The sequence below is a fragment of the Phodopus roborovskii genome, unplaced genomic scaffold (assembly GCF_943737965.1).
Source record: "Phodopus roborovskii unplaced genomic scaffold, PHOROB, whole genome shotgun sequence".
NCBI classification, from domain to species: Eukaryota; Metazoa; Chordata; class Mammalia; order Rodentia; family Cricetidae; genus Phodopus; species Phodopus roborovskii.
This window is the reverse complement of record NW_026126434.1, coordinates 4,304,638-4,326,155: the sequence shown is the minus strand read 5'-3', so window position 1 is coordinate 4,326,155 and position 21,518 is coordinate 4,304,638. Positions and strand designations below refer to the sequence as shown.

General features: G+C 50.7%; 1 protein-coding gene across 1 annotated transcript in view; it reads right to left on the bottom strand.

The window, feature by feature from the left end:
• Positions 1–3,949: 3,949 nt before the first annotated feature.
• Positions 3,950–21,518, bottom strand: part of Lamb3 (laminin subunit beta 3) — a 38,996-nt gene continuing 21,427 nt past the window's right edge. Inside the window, exons 8-23 of the mRNA XM_051186684.1 lie at positions 21,264–21,457; positions 19,128–19,248; positions 18,317–18,505; positions 16,698–16,853; positions 15,957–16,153; positions 15,492–15,603; positions 14,240–14,618; positions 12,418–12,578; positions 12,122–12,339; positions 11,710–11,907; positions 11,252–11,396; positions 8,850–9,057; positions 8,329–8,470; positions 7,797–7,973; positions 6,941–7,094; positions 3,950–4,502 (exon numbers count right to left, since the gene is read on the bottom strand). Of these exons, the coding sequence (XP_051042641.1) occupies positions 4,366–4,502; positions 6,941–7,094; positions 7,797–7,973; positions 8,329–8,470; positions 8,850–9,057; positions 11,252–11,396; positions 11,710–11,907; positions 12,122–12,339; positions 12,418–12,578; positions 14,240–14,618; positions 15,492–15,603; positions 15,957–16,153; positions 16,698–16,853; positions 18,317–18,505; positions 19,128–19,248; positions 21,264–21,457 (2,888 nt within the window). The 3' untranslated portion in view covers positions 3,950–4,365. The remainder of the gene's footprint in view (positions 4,503–6,940; positions 7,095–7,796; positions 7,974–8,328; positions 8,471–8,849; positions 9,058–11,251; positions 11,397–11,709; positions 11,908–12,121; positions 12,340–12,417; positions 12,579–14,239; positions 14,619–15,491; positions 15,604–15,956; positions 16,154–16,697; positions 16,854–18,316; positions 18,506–19,127; positions 19,249–21,263; positions 21,458–21,518) is intronic.

Here is a 21,518-nt window from a genome sequence, read left to right as displayed (position 1 = left end):
GCCTCCAGGTCTCCCATCCTGCCCATTCCATACCCCCCCAATCCATCCGTGACTGTGCAGTGTCCATAGATAGTGCTCATCTGGATCTGTGCTGTTCATTGTGAAAAAGCTTTGTGGGCTGGCCAGGCCGTGCCACTTTCTCCAAGCAAAGCCATAAGGAGTCTGACTGGGACTCCCCGCTCTGCAAACTCACTCCAGCCTCTCTGGCCTCACAGCCAGACTGGGCTCTTTACCATAGTACCTGCCTAGTCGCATGAATGCCAGGCTGTTCCCCAGAGACCTGGGGGCAATCACAACTCTAGTCCTTCCCTCCAGGATCAGCTTCCTACTGCACTGAGACCCAGAACACTTCAAAGTGCTCCCTGCCTCTGAAGCACAGCAGTGCCCATCCTCCATGGTGGAGTAGAGAAAGCCAAGACCATGGACTGTGAGCACTCCTCTCCCAGCCACACACCTCACACACCACTAATAAGAATTCGGGGAACTGTTTTCCTGTCAGCCAGGTCTCCTGCCTCTGGCTTCCTCTTTTCCCCTGAAAGTCAGGTGCATTGTTCTGTCTGTCTGTGTTCGTGCAGTCACACCCTCAAGCTTCATGCTCTGTGTTGTGTTCAAATAAAATGGACATATTTTCTCTATGAGGTTTCATTCATTCTGTCCAAGTCAGAACAGCTCACGGATAGCTGGACAGCTAGAGATTGGTGCAGGAAACGTATATTGGAAGCCAACGGTCTGAACATATGAATCACCCAGCTCAAGTGACTGTGCACACTGAGCCCTTGGGTGACTGTGCACACTGAGACCATGGGGGACTGTGCACACTGAGACAGACCATGGGGGACTGTGCACACTGAGACAGACCATGGGGGACTGTGCACACTGAGACCTCGGGGGACTGTGCACACTGAGACCTCGGGGGACTGTGCACACTGAGACCTCGGGGGACGGTGCACACCAAGACCATGGGGGACTGTGCACACCGAGACCATGGGGGACTGTGCACACCGAGACCTCAGGGGACTGTGCACACTGAGACCTCGGGGGACTGCACACTGAGACCTCAGGGAACTGTGCACACTGAGACCTCGGGGGACTGTGCACACTGAGACCATGGGGGACTATGCACACTGAGACCATGGGGGACTGTGCACACTGAGACAGACCATGGGGGACTGTGCACACTGAGACCTCGGGGGACTGTGCACACTGAGACCTCGGGGGACTGTGCACACTGAGACCTCGGGGGACGGTGCACACCAAGACCATGGGGGACTGTGCACACCGAGACCATGGGGGACTGTGCACACCGAGACCTCAGGGGACTGTGCACACTGAGACCTCGGGGGACTGCACACTGAGACCTCAGGGAACTGTGCACACTGAGACCTCGGGGGACTGTGCACACTGAGACCATGGGGGACTATGCACACTGAGACCATGGGGGACTGTGCACACTGAGACCATGGGGGACTGTGCACACTGAGACCATGGGGGACTGTGCACACTGAGACCATGGGGGACTATGCTTAATTTCTCTCACTTGTCTGATAGAGTGCCCATTACATCATGGATAAATGTAGCATGCGAGACACACTGCTCAAAACCACCCAAATGATCAATAATCATGAAGAAATTAATTTAAGCCAGGCCTGATGGTATGTACCTATAATCTTAGCATTCAGGAGGCTGGGGCAGAGGACTGTGAGCTCAAGGCCAGCCTTTGCTGCATAAATAGTGAGACCATATCTCAAAGAAAGGGAGAAACAGAGAAGAGGAAGGGAAAAGGAGAGAAAAGAAGAAATGAGATGAGAAGGAAAAGGGTGGGAGAGAGAAAAAGTGCCAGCATAGTGCCTGGGCTATGGCTAGCATCCAAATATTTGTGACATTTCATATCAAGATACACAGTCATTTTATAAACAGTTTCTAGCCTTTACCCTACCTCTAGGACAAGTAAAATGACCCAATTCTCCCATTGGGACATTTGGCTAAGTGCAGAACTGATGGGAGATGTCATTCTGTATATGTTTTTCATACTGGTTAATGAATAAAGCACTGTTGGCCAATAGGAAAGGAAGATAGGAGGGACTAGGAGACAAGGAGGAAAGAGGAAGGAGAAAGAAGGAGTCAAGATGGAGAATCTGGAGAGAATAGAACCGCCAGCTGCCTTTCACTGGTAAGACCACGTGGAAATACATAAAAATGGGTTAATAATTAAGACAAAGCTAGCCGATAAAAAACAAGTACCTGGCCAACAAAATTATATCAAATACAGAGTCTCAATGTGTTAATTGGGGCAGGCGCAGTTGCGGGACAAGACCAGGCGGTAGGTGGAAAAACCCTATACCTTACACAGAACACTAAATTCTGTTAACACAATGTCAGTGTTAGGAACAGGCCATTATTATAAGCAGAGTTTTAAATGTTTATTTTCCTTTAAATAATAAATGTTGAGAGTGGAGGATGATGGGGTATGGATTTGTTTCCTTAGTTGGACCCCTTCCTTGGTGTCCAGTTGCCTTGAACAGAGGAGTTCCAGGCAAGCAGCTCCTCCCTAACAGCTGTGTAGATTGCATCCTGACTGCTTCAACCCCACAAGGATGCCTTAAGGAAGCTACCGTACGTCGCAGCTGCTTGTTACAGCTCTGCTTCAGACAACAATATTCCACTTACAACAAACATTCTACCATCACAAGCCTCAGTGAACTCCATAAGCCATTTTCACCAGGACCAGAGAAGGAGCACTTGGCCCAGCAGAAGAGACTGCGATTAGTACAAACACAGTCTGTGGTGGTTTGAATAAGAATGGTGTCCAGTGGGCTGATATATTTGAATGCTTGGAGAGAGGCACTATTTGAAAGGATTAGGAGGTGTGGCCTTGTTGGGGTAGGTGTGGCCTTGCTGGAGGAAATGTGTCACTGAGGGTGAACTTTGAGATTTCAAAAGCTCAAGCCAGACCCTCTCTTTCTCTCTTCCTGCTGCCTTCGGATCCAAATGTAAATCTCTCAGCTACCATGTCTGTCTGCGTGCCACCACACTACCCGCCATGGAAATAATGGATTAAATCTCTGAAACTGCAAGCAAGCCCCAATGACTTGATCATGGCTTCTCTTCACAGCAATAGGACCCTGACCAAGACACGGTCCTTCATGAAAACGTAGAGGGCTGTGCAACGACAGCACACCCTTCTGTGCTCCTTTCAACTGTACTTTTCAAGTTAACAGGGAGACAGCCCCCTGTGGCCGTAAGGCCGCCTGAGGTGTGAACACAAGGAAGAGATGGCAGAAGCACCAACAGGAAAAATACAGCAGTGAAGGGAAAGCAGACAGAAAGCCAAAGCTAAAAAGAGACTCAAGTTTTCCAACAGCCAAAGATAAGAAACTGTGGGTCCTGATGCCCAAAGAGTTCCAGAGAGCTGCCAAGCCTTAAGGGATTTAGGGTGCAATGAAAGCTAAGGAGTGTATGAGCTGCCCAGTGCCCTGGCTGCTAGTGGTGAAAACGAAGAGAAAATACACCAGATTGAGCATTGGCGTCCACATGGCTCCAGCTTCAAAAGTCTGGCTCTCGGGGCTGGAAGCTGAGAGCACTGGGGCCTGCTAAACCAGCCCTGACCTTGGGCAATCACAGGCCTGGGACTGCCACCTAGACAGCCTCCCCTCCTCTGGTACCAGCCCCAACCTTGGGCAATCATAGGCCAGGGACTACCAACTAGAGTCTCCCCTTTCCTCCACTGCCTAGGCAGAGCAAAGGATGCTGAGAAGTAGAAATAGATGAACTCCAGTCCTGAGACAGAGGAGCTGGAGATGCCTCAGTCCAGGAGCCAATTGAGCTAGACTGAATAATCAGGGCAAGCAGTAAGACTGAGTTCACAGGAACCTCAGCAGGGGGCAGAAAAGGTGAGGAAGGTTACTTAATGCAGAGTCAGGTCGTTTTCTTCTTGAGTTCCCAGGCTTCTGCTCAAAGATTATTTTTATTATTATTTTATTGTGCTTTGTATTTGTCCATCACTCTGTTCAGTTTTTGTGTTGATCCCAGATTCCACCACAGTGCAGGGCAAGAGTAGGTGCTGGGGGTAATACTGTGCAGCCCAGCTTCCTGAGCTGGAGTACCTTCAGCTATGACAGCCCTCCCCCTGCCACACACACACACACACACACACACACACACACACACACAAACACACAAAATCTCTCCCTTAAATGTGGTCATGCAAAAACAGGCTCAATGGCAGTCAGATACCTAGCAGCTGCACAGCCAGAGTGACCAGATGGTGCTATCAATGGTTTGGGAGTGTCCCAGGGCTAGGAAACGCTCCCTGCCAATGTGCCCTTCCAAGGCAGAGGGGAATGTGTATGAGGTTGAGGCTCAAGGTCACTTGCAGGTGGCATAGTAGAGCACACGCCCATTGATGTAACTGCGGATCTGCTCCACGTGCTTCTCTAGCCCCGAAAGGTCAGCCGAGCGCAGCATGATGGCCTCACTCCCACGAAGCAGCTCCGACTCCATGTCTGAGGCAGATGGAAAAGCCATGGGGAAGAATCAGAATGTGAGACACCCAAGGACTCCCAGCCTGTCCTTCCCCTCCCTCATCCTGGAGGCAGCAGGGACAAGAGTCGCCCCTGAGCACAGTCAACCACTGAAGCAGACGGTTATCACTTATGACCCACCTCTCCAGCCACCTCCCACTCAAAACCTGGCCAGCCCTACTCTTGGTTTTCCCTTTGCCTGTCCCTTTTCCTCCACTCCAGGCCCCCGGTTATCAACCCAGGTGAAGAGGGAGTGTGCAACCCAAATTGGGCTTGCAGACCTTTGAATCCCACCAATGAGCTTCAATGGATGCTGGAAAAAAATGGCCAGATAATCTTTCACAACTTTTTCCTCCCTAAAATATCACTTCAGGAAAATTTAGTTGCTCCTCACCCTTAGGGCATTCTCATACCATTCCCAGATAAGACACAAGGTCTGAAGTCCTCTAGAATGAACCAGGCAGCCTGGCCTCAAGCAGGAGTCCCTGCTACCATACTGCGATAGCTGTATTTTGCCAGGAGTGGGGAGGGAGTGTGGACTGCCTCACAGGGTAGCCCAGAGCAGCCCTAGCTGTGTCAGAAGCCATCTTCTCACAAAGACCAAATCTGACCACTTCTTGCTTCCGCCCTCACAGCTGTCCCACACCTACCTCCTGGGGGATAGGAGTCTGTCTCTTGTGCTCCTGTGGGATGATCCGTCCAAGACAAACACCTCAAGTCCTCAGTTGCTACAGCATACCTTCCCCTGCCTATCCCAATTACTCCTCTCCTATGGATGCAGGTCTAGCAGTATCATTTTCTAAAGATGAGGTAGCCCTCAACATCTCCAGCAGAGTGCAGCAGCATTGGCCATAGGCCGACATTCAGCCAGTGAACCTCTACATAGAATTTCAGGCTGATTGACACTGGAAACATCTATAATGTTAAAAAGCTACTCTTCCTTTCCTTGGTCCCCAGTCCCAGAGGATCCCATACAGACAAATCCTAGAAAGTAGATAAACTCCTGCTCCCGTGCTACGTGCTGAGCCTTTTCCATTTGCTGAGACCAGGCCACACCGGGTCTTAAGACATCTCACTGTCACCCTTGAGTGTTGCCTCCTGTTTGTCCAGATGCCTTGTGTCTTCTGGCAGTGAACAAGACATTGCTGGCTTACAACAACTTGCAGTAGCTCAGAACTCTTGAGTCTCTTTCATGTGAGCGACAGCTTGAGCTGGCCACCATTTACCAGGCACAAAACACAAGCCATGTTTTAGTGATGAGGCCCAAACAGTGGTAGAGGTAACTTCCCTTCTTATATAATTCCATCTAGCTGGTTCCAGACCACCATTTTAGACTTTTGCAGTGATTCTGTATCCTGTGCATTTTCTGCCGTCTCCACATATGATAAACAAATTGTCTGTAGACACAGAATTGCTGGACAAGGCCAGGGCAAATGCTGATCCAGCCTCCAACCCTCCTCTGGGGTACATGGCCACACTTCTCAGCAATTCACCATAAACCCTGGCTATAAATGAGACTTCTGCCAACCATTTTTATTGAAATTCAGGTGAACAATGTGTTTAGCATTTGCTGGACACAACAGTCAGTTCAGCAGTCCCACTATCACATCTGTAGACTGTCAGGTTCCTTAGGAATGCCGCCTTTCCAGGGCTATTATTGCTAAGTTTCCATGTTCCATACCCTCAGATGGTTCACAGCTGTGTCCATGGCTATCCTCGCCATCAGGGCAGCATGCTGCCGTTCCCCTCAGATTCCTCACCTATGTTCCTCTCCTTCAGGGTGTGAGGCCTGTCACGTCCTCCAAACACCCCTCTTCCTTCTCACCACCATCCTCCTGAGGTCCTTCATCATCCTCTAGCCTCTCCCAGGCCTGCCTGTACCTGCTTCCTCAGATCTGAACTTTTCTCTCCGGCGTTGCTTGCCCTCTGAGCCCCTGGAGATCTGTGTCTTTATCACCGACACAGGTGCCACTATATATACAGCCAAAGCACACATTTTGAGGGTCACAGGAGAAAAGGCTGCAGCTGGACTGTGAGCTTCTCTGTGACCTGCTCGTCTCTGCATTCCTGCAGCCTCATCACATGTACTAGCTGCTCAGTTAAGTCTTGGCTGCTTGTATTCCCTTAGCACTCCTGACTTGGTTCCAATAAGAAAGAGTTTTAGGAGCCCCGGATGGGATGGGCTAGTGAGATGGCTCACTGGGTAAAGGCCCCTGCCACCAAGCCTGACAACCTGAATTGGATCTCCAGAACCCCCAAGGCGGAAGGAGATAGCCATCTTCTACAAGCTGACCTGTGTCAATGTGTACTCACACACATGCACATACACACATATAGAACAAAAATATAATTTAAAAATTATTTTAAAGAAGTCATGGCTGGTGACTGTCCAGCAGTCTGTGGTCCTGGATCGTACTCACCTTTCATTTTGTCCATCATTTCCATGGTCTCCCCAAACAGCTCCTCTGCCTCTGTCCTGATGCTCAGGATTCGACTGCCTTGCTCACCCAGCATAGGACTCTGACCCAGACGGTCCCTCAACTCTGTATACTTTTGCTTGAGTCTCTCAAAGCCCTGGAAAGGTAAGTAGGTTATTCTTGATGTCACCCTCAACATCATCTAAAGTCCTAAATGCCAGTGGCTAACTGGCATTACCCAAATCAGTACACAGTCTCCTAGTATCCCCCAAGGGCTGGGTTTGCCTATAAATGCCCTACCTCTGAGCTCCAAGGAATGTCTTAAAATTTTGCCTTCCCTCCTGTTGTGTCACAACCCACCACACTTGCCGGCACAGAATGGCAAGTTAATGTCAAGACACACTGGAAACTTGGCCACTGGTCCAGGGTCGCATGTGCCCATCTTCCTGCTCCGAGTAAAGCAAGTGGTACACCTGAGATACCAAAATGATTCTTTGAATTTCTTTGTCCTGGTTCTGAATAGGATGGAACCAAGCATGTCTGTTTGAGCCATGGATGTCTAACGAGGCTGGAGACTCTGGAGGTGAGCCCCAGGGTAGGTATCAAGAAAACTACTTTGTAGATGAACTTGGACCTGGGCACAAGTCACTACCTCATTTGTAAAGGGACAGTATCTAAGATGGTCCTCGTGTCCTGTGTCAGCTACCCAGAGGAGCAGGGATGGGATTCAGACACAGACAGTGTCTGAGTCCACCTTGAACCATTCTGGTTCTGTCCGTGTGGTCTCATATAAGACCTTCCTGGCTCAAGAGTCCCACTCTGGTCCCATGTCACTGGGATGGCTCCACCCTATTTGTACCTCTTGGGCACTCAATGCCTGCTTGCTGGCACCCTCTGCAAGCTTCCGGGCCTGATTTGCCTGTGCCTGCTCCTCCTGGGCCTGGTGGCGGAGATTCTCCATCCGTACCCAAAATCCACTCATCTGCTCCTTCATGTCTCTCACCAGCCTTTTAGCTGGCACCAGGACCTGCTGGACCTTTGGGGGAAAACAGAGGAATCAGGGTTTGTGTTGGGTCTCACAGGCATCAAGGGACCTCATTTCCCTAGCTTGTCTCTCGCTCTTCAGGGAGGAAAATCTTCCTGACCATGACACTTTGACTCAAGCCACCAACCCAGCAGTACCCAGGCTTTCCCCTTTTCCAGCTCCACTGACTTCATCCCCAGTGCAGCTCAGAGTCCAGCTACCCTCCCCTCCCCGCATTTTGCATCCTGGACAAGTGAGACAAACCTGAAGCTCAAAGCCAAGTGAATCCAACCAGGTCACATTCTAGCACCTTCTGTCTTGTACGTAACTGGTTCATTCCCAAACATGGGGAGTTCCAATGCCTCACCTCAGCAACCCTTTCCTGGATGAGCCGAAGAGAGCGGCTGGTGCCCTGCATAGTGTCCTGAGCTTCCTGGAGAGCCACGGTACCTTGCCGAAGGTTCCCAACCACATCATCTACCTGGCCTTCCACAGTGTGGGCTCGGTTTCTGAGTAAAGGAAGAGGAAGGAGAATGAGCAAGCAGCAAATGAACAAAGATGAGCTCAGGCACCATCCACGAAGAACATTGTGCTTAGGCAGAGAAAAATCAGGGAAACATTAATTGTCTCCCCACAGGTCCCACCTAGAGGCAGGTGAGTATGAGAGTGATGCCTATGAGACTCTCGGGACACAAGCTCCCTGCATGAAGGACTAGGTCGTATGAATGAAATGTAGCCTGAACCATGTAGAAACCCCAACTTCCCTGGCATGGTAAGCCCCTCCCACATTACAGCCCTTGTACCCTCTCCCAGCCACAAGGTTGGGGAGCAAACATGAGCCCACATGAGCCCAGTTCCATTAAAAAGGCACTGGAGCCAGTGGCCTACCTGGCCTTCTCAGCCTCTGCCTGGAGCCTGCGGGCCCGTGCGATGTCCTGCTTGGTCTGGGACAGTACCAGGTCCACATTGGGAAGCCTGGCAGCAATGGCCTGGATCTCTTTCATCTTATGCAACACTGTGGCTGAGTCTGTGGGCAGCCAGAGCGCCAACACTGCTTCACTGACCTCTTGGATGGTGGCTGCATCTGTGTCAGGGTCTGGAAGACAGCCAACCAAGCCATCGAATTAGAGACTCCACTTGGCTCCTCTGGGATCCACAGCCCCTCCAGCACTATCAGAGGATGTCTGCTGTAGCCCCTCTATTTTGTTTCCCCAAGAGCCCTGCTCCTGGACAAACCCAGGCACCTTTCTCTGCTGCTGCTGCTGCTGCTGGTAGAGTGTGGGGTGGGGTGTTTGGGGAAGCTATAGAATTCTTGTCCTGTGTTCTACTGAGGGGAGGAGGAGTGTGAGCACAGCTGCGGCAGCTAAGTGTCTGGTGCCACAGGAAGCTGTGGGCTTGGAAGAGGAGGTGGTACCAGGCAGCTGGTACTGAACAATGCCAGCAGCACATACATAATCAGCTCCAAATTGGAAGAGAGAGGCCAGGAATTGGAGCTGCTTCCTTGGCAATAGGGCCCCTTCCCTGCACCCCTCTTTAGGCCTAAGTGCTCATTTTTTGCAAAGGCAGAAAAGGACTGCCATTCCCCCCCCCCAAATATCACCATCTCAGATAGGCCAATCCTAGCAATGGATCTAGAATCAACATTTCTATACCCTCACCCCACCACTCTCACCTCATCTTTCTCCCAAGCATGCGGCTTGTCCCTCCACCCCATGAAAGCACTCATCTTACTGGTTCTCCTGCTGCATTGTGAACCCCCTGAGGACAGAGACTGACTGGGTTTCATCCCATTTCTGTCCCTAGATCCCAGCTCAGGCCAGGCGTCTGGAGGTCCTTTGTATCTGAGGAGTAAATCAATGACTGCAAGGACACTCGTCCTTCACCTCTCAGGACACTCGGGTTCAGTTTCCTGGCCTGTGAAATACTTTGAATGATCCCCTTGTCCCCATGCTGAGCTGTGACATGTCACCATCAGTTAGCAAGACTTCTTCTTCTTCTTCTTCTTTTTTTTTTTTTTTAACAAAGTGTCTCAGAGAGATCCAGGAGACAAGGACAGAGGTGGTACCATCTCATCTCTCAGCTGCTTCTACAGATACCACTCTGGGAAGAAGTGTTCACTCGACCAGAGGTGCAGCATGGCTGAGAGCGAGGAGGGTCCTGGAAGCTCCCACCTGTTCCTAGGAGCAGATCACAAGCTACACAGAGAAGTCAGCCCCTCCCAGCCTGATCTGGGCCAGCTCAAGTTAACACAAGAAGGCTACTCAGCCTCAAGCCCCAAACCTTGTTGTCCTTTTGTCCTTACATGCCAGGCATCTTTGCCCTGTACTACTATAACCTGTTTCCCAGTGACTCCTCCTACTTAAGTCACAGGGCTGCTGTAAACCCCTCCTGGGCTTAAGCCATGCTTCTCCACCCACAGCTCCACGCATGGCCTACTACTGTCTGCACTCAGGAGACAGCTTTGGCTTACTTGGGGTGAAAACACTGCAGTAGTAGCATGAGCCATCACTGTGTGCCTAGCCCTCAGCTCATATTAACCAGGCTTCCAGCCAAGCAAATCCTGGCAAAGACCTGAGAGCTAATAATATCAATTCACACTCCAGAGGCACCTTTAATTTGTCAAAGCTCATTTTACAGCAGTTACTAGGTTCTTGGGATAAACCTGTAGAACACTACCAACTCCATTTTCAAGGGAAAGATAAGGTCAAGAGAAACAGCATGCCCCAAGTCAAGTCCCCTGAGTCCTACCTCATCCCCTAGGCCACGAAAGCAAGGATCTGGCCCATCCATTCATTTTTTATTCATCCATTCATTCATTCTGCCAGTCTTATATATGTGCTATGAACAAAACAGACATCCATCCTTGCCGTCCTAGAGGCACACTCATAACAATATTTCTGCATGGACAAATAAACAGGAGGGGGAAGGATACACAGACAAGGAGGCTATAAAAGGTCTCTCTGGGGAGGTGGTGTAACTGCAATGGGCAAGGGCCTGACAAGTTCAAAGTGATGCCCAGTGAGCAAAGGAAAGAGAAACATAAAGTCACAGAGAAGAGATGGACAGAAGTCAAGAAAGGAGCCTGTGTTCATCCAAGAACAAGGTGGGGAAGTTGGAGGAAGGGTAGAAGGGCAACAAAATTAATAGGCAAAGACCAGGCAAGAGATATTGCCAAACCAGTGGACAGAAGGCATGGTGGGAAGGAGGTGGTAGGCTAAAGAACTAGATGTGTTGTGTGCATGAGAGACAGATGGAAGCCAGAGCACCCACAGAGATGAAGGCCTGCTCACCTGTGAGGAAGCCCCGGACCTGCTGGATGAGAAGACGTGTGCGCTGGACATCCTCTTCCATCTGCAAGCGGCTGGTGCTCACCTGGGTCTCAAGGCGCTGAGCATCTGACTGGACCTTTGATGCAGCTTCCTCAGCTGCCCTAATCTGTTGAAACACAACGTGGGTCAAAAAAGGACAACACCTCCCAGGAGCCTCTTGGCAGCTCCCAAGAAAATCTGTGGGGCATCCTCTCTCTTGGGACTTGCAACTCACTTAGTCTGCGAATGATATTTATGTAGGACTTTAAGAGAAAGATCAAGATATCAACTCCGAATTCTCCCTCACACTTGCTGTGAGGCATTAGACAAATCACCTGAAATATCTGGGCTTTACTTTCCTGACTGTAAAATGTGAACTCTGAATCAATCCAGGGACTCTGCACCCTCTGCCTCTTGCCCCCATACTTTGTGGTACCTACCATTTGCCTGGTCTGCTGGAGCTGGGAGTTGAATCCCCGTAGCTGCTCAGCTACTTGCCCTGCTATGTGGAAGGCCCCTCTGGCTTTGGGCAGGGTTCCCACGCAGTGAGAACCACAGGCTGTGCCATTGTCATGGGGACACAGCTCTCCAGGGCATGCTCCTGGGGTGCAGGCTGTATGTCTAGAGCCTCCACAAAGCTGTAGAGAGAAGAGGGTGTCAAAGAGGCTCCTCTATAACCACTCCCATCCCATACTAAACAGCCACACATCTCCATGGCAACTAGAACCATGTTTCCTCGGCAACCCCTCAGTGCACAGCACAGACATGGGGTCATGAGGAATGAAATAGGTTCTGAATGAGACAGATTACAGGTATGAGGGCTTAGGACACTGGGCTCTCATTCCCAGTCACCTTGTTGATGGTGGGTGTCAAGTCAGGCAGAGAAGCCATCTCCAGGCGCAGGGTCACGAGCTGGGCTCCTCCAGCTCCTCCTCCCGCAGCCCGACTCTCCAGCCCTTCTATCTCCCTTCGGTTGTCCCTCAACTGGCTCAGTAGGCTGGAACTGTCAGACACCTGCTGTGCAGCCCGGGAGGACTGCTCATAGGCAGTGGTCAGCATGTGGAAGGATCCTGAGGAAGGAGGATAAGGAGTGGAGGCCGTGGGGTGCCTTTCTCCCTAGGGAGAGTAGCCTGTGCCCAGATCCTCACCTGAAGGGTCTGCATTGCCGAGCTTCTCAAATTGCTCCTTCTTGCTCTGGTATATAAGGAGGAGGCGATTGAAGCTTCTGTCCAGGTTTCCCAGGTCTCCAGAGAAGGACTCCATCTCCTCCTCTAAGGGTAGGTCCAACTGCAGGCCCTGAAGAGTCCGCCTGAGACAGAAGGATATTTGCTGAGACATAGGGACATGCTGTAACTGAGTCAGGAGAAGCAGACTATATGGTGAAGAACCTTCCACAAGGGCATGAGAGGGGACAATCCACATGCTACTAAGAATTCTGTTCAGCAGAGGCCGGACAAGCTGGAGTCCAGGCATAGCCTATGCCACCTCTTTGCAGGTGACTCGGAATGCTCTTTCTCCTTGACTTCTGTCAGCCTAACATCTGAGATACACCTCCATCTCCTGGCTGTTCCTGGTTTCCCTGAGAGAGCCATTCTGCCGGCTGCCCTGGATCCCCAGCTGATTGCAGCTTTCTCCTTATGTTTGGGATGGTTCTCAGTCTCTCCTCTGTAGCCCAAACCTGCCCATGGAGCTCCAACCCCATTGCATGCTCACTAGCCATTCCCATCTGACAGAGGCTTGAGGTATCATTCCAAACCCTGGGTCCTAAGCTTGAAAGCCAGTGGCTCTCTGTCTTCATGTCTCATGCCCTCTGCTACACCACTATGCTTTCCCCCCTTCTACACATCTCTACCACACATTCTTGACCAGGCATAACATGCCTTTCCAGAACCTACCAAAACACAGCGCATTCCTATGTTGACCATCCACAGACTGGTCATCTAATTCTGAGACTTAGGGCATAAAGTCCCTTCCCCTGTGAAAGCTGTGAAAGCCACCATGACCTCCCCTGTGTGAATCTTAGCTGCCTAACATATCCCATGTAGCACATTACTATTTATAGGACAGATACCTAAGACGTTGGCATGTGAAGACCATGTCTTAATATTTTAATGACCCTGGTACCTTGCACAATTACTTGGATCCTACTGGGTACTCAAAAGCCTATTTGGAAGGGCTGGGGAGATGGCTCAGCGAATAAGAATGTTTATGCTGCAAATATAAAGACCTGAGTTCAAATCTCCAACATGCACATTAAAAGCTAAACCTTAACAAAAAGCAGTGAGTCTGTGGGAGACCCTGTCTCAAGGCAGTAAGTCATGCAGGGACAGCTAGGAGACACCCAAAATCCTGCTCTGGCCTCTGTGTACACACGCCTTGCACACTCATCTGTACCCACCCACACCCAAACGTGAAATGAATGAATTCCTACATGCAGTCCCCCAACCCTCACACTGCCAAGGATGTCTTATCATCCCCATGGTTAACAGAGCCTCTTATTCATTTTGGACTTGGCAATATCCATCCACCAATGCTCAGGGAACACAAGCTAATTATAGAAGCTTCCAGAACCCAAGCTCCCAAAGAAGGCGCCTCTGCTGGTAGGAGGGGGGTGTGGGTGGGACCGCTTCCATTCTAAAGACAAATTCAGAGATATTTTTAGTGCCCTGCCTCTTGGGTGCCCTCTGCCAAGGTGACTAATCTGGGGCTGACTATCCCACTGGCAGTACTGGCTCAGGAAGAGTGCTGGGCTCGGGCTCAGGCTCTGGGTCTTTGTCTGCATAGTTCATCACATCTGTGCCTGTCTCCACAGAATAGAATCAACACCAGCACTCTACCTTCACAGACCTGCCTTGGTAGTTAAGAGAAAATATGCATAAAAATGCCCCATGGACTAGAATTGACCAGTGTAGCTTTCACCCAAACCTGCCAGTATGATTCCTCTATCATCTTGGTGGGAAAAGGACCTACCTGATAGACAAGATGCCATTTATCACCTGAGCCACATCCTGCTCTGTGACAGAGCTGCCTCCTAGGATCTGTCTGATCTGTTCGATCTTGTTCTTGGCATCTAGCAGCCGAGAGGCCAGGCCACGGTCTTCCAGACCTGTCCCCGTCCGCAGGCCTTCGGTGGCATTACGGAGACCACCAAGGCGCTGAGCCTGCTCCTGGATATCCATGTCATAGGTCTGGAAGCAAGAGTGGCAAGCCACACATACTGGGTAGCGGTTGCAGTAGCCTCGCTGGCACTGGTCACAACGGGGTCCCGTCACACCAGGGCGGCAGAGGCAGCGGCCTGAGGCTTTGTCACAGCCAGGACCCTCGGTCCCTCTGAAGTCGCAGTCACAGGCTAGAGTCAGGAGAAATGGCATTCAGAGGCTTGGGTCAGGAAGAAGCATGGTGAGGATGAAGGAACTATCAGGCCACGGCAGCTAGAACATGCATGTGAACCCATCTGATCAGCACACCCACACTCTGATTTCCTGCTTCTGTTTAGGAGGTAGCCAAGGCATAGAAGGGTGAGCCTTAAGAGGTAGAAGTGTAGAAGGGGATCAGCTTGCTCAGGCCCTGCAAGGCAGGAATGAGACTAATGCTGCTCATTAGACTCTTGTTCCATGCCATTGCTGATATATAAGCCCTGCAGGGAAAACACCTCAGCCTTCCTCAGGATCCATTTTCTCCACTGCAGATGGTCACTGCTCTTGGGGAGTGGGAGCAAGGTCCCCTGGTGTTAAGGAATTTCCTGCCCAGTTCTGCAGACATCTAGCCCCAAATAAACATGCAGACGCTATATTAATTATGAAACTATTGGCCATTGGCTTGGGCTTCTTATTGGCTACCTTAAATACTAACCCATTTCTATTAATCTAAGTATTTCCATGTGGTCTTATCTTACCAGAGACGGGTCCTCTGTGTGCTACTACATCTCAACTACCCTCTGCCTACAACTCCCAGAATCCCCCTCATCTCCTAGTTCCACCTATCATCCTGCCTCATTGGCCACAGTGCTTTATTCATCAACCAATAAGAGAAACATATGTATAGAAGACATCCCATCACCCTGGCCCCCATTCTGAACTGTGAGGACCACCTTAGTTAACCTGATCCAGCCATAGGGAGGCCAAGCAGTCACAGAGCTAACCATCTCAATGCCCTCCACCATGCACCCCTTATCCTGCCCCTCTACATGCCTTTTGCCTGGCCATGTAATAAGTACACACACCTCGGCACCCCGTGGCTACATCTCCATGGGTCTGGTCAGGACACTGACGGATGGCTGCAGAACTGCATGTCAGGCCACCAAACCCTTCTCGACAAGGACACTGCCCTGTAAACTGAATAAAGAGAATGCCATGAGGGGATCCTTCCAGTATTTTCCTGGCCTTCCTACAGGGTACTATGCCCAGGACCCTCACTCTACAGTTCTGGTGTACCCCAAAACTAAGGTTTCAACTGGAAGATAAGCCCAAAGTCAAGTCCCAGTACTTAGCTGCAGACAGTGTAGGGGACAAGCCTGGCCCAAGGCTGAGAATCACAGAGGGAGGGCCATCTGGTGGCCTCCCCCAAGGGGGAAGGGGACAGATGTATCCTTGCCTGACTGTAGGAAGGCCAGTGAAGGAGAGATAGAGACATTAGTAGGCAGGATGCTTCCATGACTGAGGAGCCCCTGGACCAATGTTACTCATACCTGGTTGCACTGAGGGCTGAGGGAGTTGCGTGGGTCACAGGCACAGGGCTCACAGCCCCTGCCACTGGCCAGCTTCCAGTAGGAAGGGGCACACTGGTCACATTTGGGGCCCACCACATTGGGCAGACACAAGCAGCGCCCACTTTCCTCCTCACAGGGCATATCTCGCCGGGTACCTAGGATGCTGCAGTCACAGCCTGCAGAAGGGAGGGCTGGTCAGTATAGACAGGCTTCCACAGAGAGGCTGGCCCCAGAAAACATCCACCAGAGAGGGCCCCAGTCCTGGAAAAGCACCCGTCCTGTAGCTTACTAGAGAATGTGCCCCCAGGGACCCTTTCTACCAGGCTCTGTGTGGCCCTGCTTTTGGGGACTGTGTCCCAGACTCTCGTGCAGTAGACAGAATCCAGGGCACATGTTGTGCAGAGCTGGCACATTCCCCAAAAGTTGAGCTCTACTATGAGACCAGCCTGAAGTCACAGGGCCTGTCCTTATGCATAACATGGCTGACTCATAAGGCCACTGAGCCTTCCCAGCCACCTGGCAATTTGGCAGCTGGCCTGCCCACCCTGGCACAGACTGACTGAAACCCACCTTCCAACCCAGGCCTGTGCTGCCACTTGCTGGAGGACAGTGGTGCAGCACACAGTGCCCAGAGTGGGCCTTCCTCTGATGAGAGAACGCTCCAAGGATCCATACGTCCTGCCCTGTGCCACATCACACCTCCCCAGGCCCTCTACTCACGGTGGCAGCCCTGTGGGTTGGCAAAGGTGAGTCCAGTGAAGCCAGGCTTGCAAAGGTCACACCGCTCCCCTTGCACAAACTCTTTGCACACACACTGGCCAGTCAGCGGGTCACAGGGAGCTCCTGGCACTGCTCCATCTGGATCACACTCGCAGGCTGAATCAGAAACACAGGAAAATCAGAGCTCAGAGGAGGTGCCAGATAGCCTGCTCCAAATCCCCATTCTACCATGGGCTTCCAGCCTCAAGACCCCAGGCGTGCTTGGAGCCCTTTGTGCCTGTTTTCCTATCTGCCTCATGAGAAAAAGGAAATCGTTCTGAGTAGTGAGTGATGAAGACGAGGCAGGTGGGACAGCACCTGGCTCCTGATGAGTATCACACTCTTGTTCCTGTGGCCATCGCCCCTCTAGTGACTACTGTGTTCCAAACACTGGGCAGGCTCCTTCACAGGACAACCTCAATGGGTGGGTAGGAGTTCCCATACACATGAGGGAACCAGTGCTTGTTAACATACTGGAAATTGTACTTGGAGTGGGAAAGCAGTCAGTCTATTGCACTCTCCAGACACCAATACCAGCAAGTTGCCTAGGTGCTGCCCATTCCTTGACTGACTCCTTCGTGCCTTTCAAAACTCAGGGTTCCTTTGTCCAGGTTTTTCCTGATCAAACTGGTCTCAAGCACTTATTCTATGCTGTGTTTCTTCTCTTAGGTCAGTGATTCTCAACCTGTGGGTAACAACCCCTTTGGGAATCAAATGACACTTTCACAGGGGTCACATATCAGATATCCTGCATATCAGATATTTGAATTATAATTCATAACAGTAGCAAAATTACAGCTATAAAGTAGCAATGAAAATATTTTTATGGTTGGGGGTCACCCCAATACTAACAACTGTATTACAGGGTCATAGCATTAGGAAGGTTGACAACCACTGTCCTAGGTTAATTCAGTGGTCTGGTGGGCATATTAAGCCAATCCACTCATTTATTCACTTATTCAGTCAACAAACACTCAACCATAGTGATTTGCCAGTCATTGTTCGGGGGCTAGAGAATTAAGACATAATCTCATAGCAACGTGGCAGTGGCGCATGCCTTTAATAGCAGCACTCAGGTGGCAGATGCAGGTGGATCTTTGCGAGTCCAAGGCCAGCCTGATCTACAAAGCAAGTTTCAAGACAGCCAGCGCTGTACAGAGAAACCCTGTCTTGAAAACACAAAACAAACAAACAGAAAGATATAATTCCATGATGGAGGAAGGAGTTCTCAACACTGGAGAAACAGAAAAACAAAAGTGGTGCACATGACACCCACAGCAGCATCAGAGACACGGCGCTTGCACCCCTGGGTTTCACAGCGTGTGTGCACTTCAAAGGCGGAGCTATGCTCTATGCTTTCTTCTCTGTGCCTGTTGAATAAAAGCTACACACTGACCAGCAAGATCACTGCTTGATTGGTGCAGGCGGGGAAAGTGATTTACTCAGTAGAGCACAATAAAACAATCCCACAAGTCCTTCCTTGGGACCAAGACTTCCTTGCTTCTTGATGGTGTTCACATCCCCAGGGATAAAGTGGGGAGAATGAGTGGATGGCACCTGTCCCTGGAGCCACTACTCACGGATACAGGTCTCCTGAATGGGAGCACCAGGTCGTCTATTCCGGAAATAGTGTAGCTGACAGCGCTCACAGTTCTTGCCCTCAGTGTGGTCCCGGCAGTTGTCACACACACCCCCATGTGCTCCCTGGCTGGCGGCAAACACAGCTGGGTCGAAGTGGCAGGTCTCTGAGTGCCCGTTGCAGTCGCACCCTAGATGGGGAGATCCAAGATTGACTCTATGGGACAAAAACCAACCACCATGGCAGGAGCCCAAGTAGTGCTTGGCACCCCTATCAACTCTGCAACATGCAGAGCTAGGAAGTGGGGCCCAATTTCAAAGGAGACTGGGGAAGGGCTGCATGACCAGGAAGAGGGCTAAGTGGACAAGGCCTTCCAACTCCCTGTGTGAGATGACTCCAGAAAAATGGAGGTTCCAGTATATACCCTAGCCCTCAATGCAGGCACAGACAGGTCCCTGTTGCTTTGTGATCTGCACAGATAGAGGTCTTATATCCAAAGACCATTGGATATAGGGATGTGATCACTGGAAGTCAGACATGTCTAACACAGAGCAAGGAGCCTGGAGAGGCCACAGTGGTTCTGGGAGCATATACTTCAGCGGGGGGGGGGGGGGGGGAGCCTGGCTCTTTCAGGGCTGACAGAATAGAAATAGTGAGGGGATCCCAGCCCCACTGCAAACCAGAGATCTGAATGTAGGACTATAGTTCAGTTATTAAACAACAAAACCAGATTCCTGGTGTTCCAGGTAAGAAACAGAGCAGTCAGCTCCCTTCCCAGCTGCTACGGTCAGGGGCTGACCCCAGACTCCTACTTTGGCACTCATGGGCATCCTGGCCCTCTGCAGGTCCCCATGGCCGGTTGTTGTAGAAGGGGGCACAGCGCTCACAGTTGGGGCCAGCTGTGTTGTGCTGGCAGATGCAGACATCCTGGACCTGGGGGAGGAGCCAGTGATTACCAAAAAAGTATTCATGCAGGAAAGCTTGAGGGCTGGACCTGCCTACTCCCTGAAGACCAGCTCACCTGCCCCTCAAGACCTTGCCTAGACACACACCCTTCCAGGACACCAAACCTAAATGCTTCAGCCCTCACCCAGTTTTTGCAACACTGTGGTGGCCTGGATCTTTATCATGCTGTGTGCTCATGGGAGGGCAGCGTGAGTTACATGTATGCGTGTGTGTGAGTGTGCATGTGTCCTGCATAGCAAGCGTTCCACCGGTTTGGCACCTATGACGTACAGGCCAGGACTCAGTGTAAGGTAGTGGCTATTGTGATAACGAACTGTGGGACTCTGGAGTCTGGCGGGCTCTCTGCGGCTTCATTTTGGCAATGTGTGACTAAGCTGTTTGGCTGGTGGAAAATGCATGGTGAGCTGTTACTAGACTCATTAAGATATAAAAATAGAACCACTATTGTATGCTAATTGCCTTCCTAATTAAGCCCCACCTCCACAGCCTGGCATTCAGGGACCTGTTCACTCTTAGCTCCTCTTCTCTTTCTGCCACAGCTGAAAAAGCCATTCCCAACACAGGCTGACATTTCCTGTTGGCCAATTCTGATGTTTCCCTGCCTTCCATAATTAATTTCTGCATTCACCAGCCAAGTGGGGCATGTTTGTTCCCCCTTCCTAGGCCTGCCCAGGCCCCTTTAACTCTATGACTTGCCATGATAACTGCATGCATAGTTACCTGGGCAGAGGTTTACAAACACTAGAGCCCTGGCCAAGTTCCAGCTGAACCTTGAACCACAGGGACAAGGCATTGGTGTGGTCTCATGAGTTCCTTCCCACACCTTTGCATTCCTCCCACTAGGCCTTAGGTCCCCCCAATCTATCGTCTCTGCCCTAAGAGGTCCTATTTCCCCTGGGCTCCTTTGCAGCCTCCAGCAGGAATTGTCCCAGAAGTGGACAGAGAGGAGAATGAGCTGCTATCTCCACTAACCTCCCTCCTCAATTGACGGTTGTGACTTCCTCCTGCCTCTCTGCCCCCAGCCTGAGCACCACACACCTTTAGGCTGGCAGACAAACTAACACCCTGGGCAAAGCAAACAAAATGTTCTGGTGCTCCTTTGCTGCAGCCTCTCTCTCCTCTTCCCAGGGTCCTCCTGTTTGGGCTTACAGTGAACCCCAATATCTTGCTAAACTGGAGCTTCTCTACACAACCTTACTGCATCAATACTGGCCAGTGTCTAGGGTGAACTTGGCGTTCATGCTAAGCAGGGACCTCTTACCCAGCCCTACACCTTTCTTCTAGGCGACTAAATCCCAAAGCCAGTGGCTCTCAACCCCTCAGGACATTACAACAGCCTGGAGCTTCAAACGTCAGTAATGAAATCAGAATATCTGAGAGTAGTGGTCCACACAGGTTATTTTGGTTCTCATTTCTTATAATTCATGATAATATTTTCATGGGTACATAGGTACATGCAGTATAATAATGCTGTGAGACCCAGGTTGAGACTTTGCCTCACCTTCCCCTGGACCCACACAGAAGCTGAAACCATCCCCACCTATAACGCAGACCTAAAATACACAGTTTGGATTTCTGAAACAGTAGCTTTGCCTTTGTTCTTGAAGACTTAATAAATGCCTATGTCTTTTTTGTTCTTTGTATTGTTTGGGGATTCTTTTTTTTTTTTTTTTTTCTTTAAACAGGATGGTGTACAGCCTGGCTAGTCTCAAACTCACTATGTAGCTGAATACAACCTTGAACTCCTCTTCCTCCAGCTTCTGCCTTTTAACTATGCTGGACTTACTAGGCATGCACCACCATGCCTGGAGTCTTCCCCACCCCCACCCCTTTTCCCTACCCTGCTTTGACATTTTACTTGCTAGCAAGTGCTCTGCCATTAAACTGTGTCACCAGTTATATCCATGACTTAAACTAAGCAGCTGCCCTGCTTCCTGGGAAGGTCTGCTCTGGTCCCACCCCGTCCCCTCTGTCCTTCCTACCTGCACAGCCCTGGTGTGACCAGTAGGGCCTCCGGCATTGGGGGCACAGCGGTTGGCATGTCCATGACAGTAGCAACTTCCCTGTAGACGTAGTTGTGACACTGCAAAGTAGGCGCTGGGTGGAAAGGAGCCCCTCTGAGGCACAGAGGCCAGCTTGGTGAAATTAACTCTTAGGTTTGTGATGTCCCCTAATTCTGAGAGTGGTATCAACAAGGAGGGGAGGGAAAACAAAGACAGAAAGTTAAAAGCCAGTGG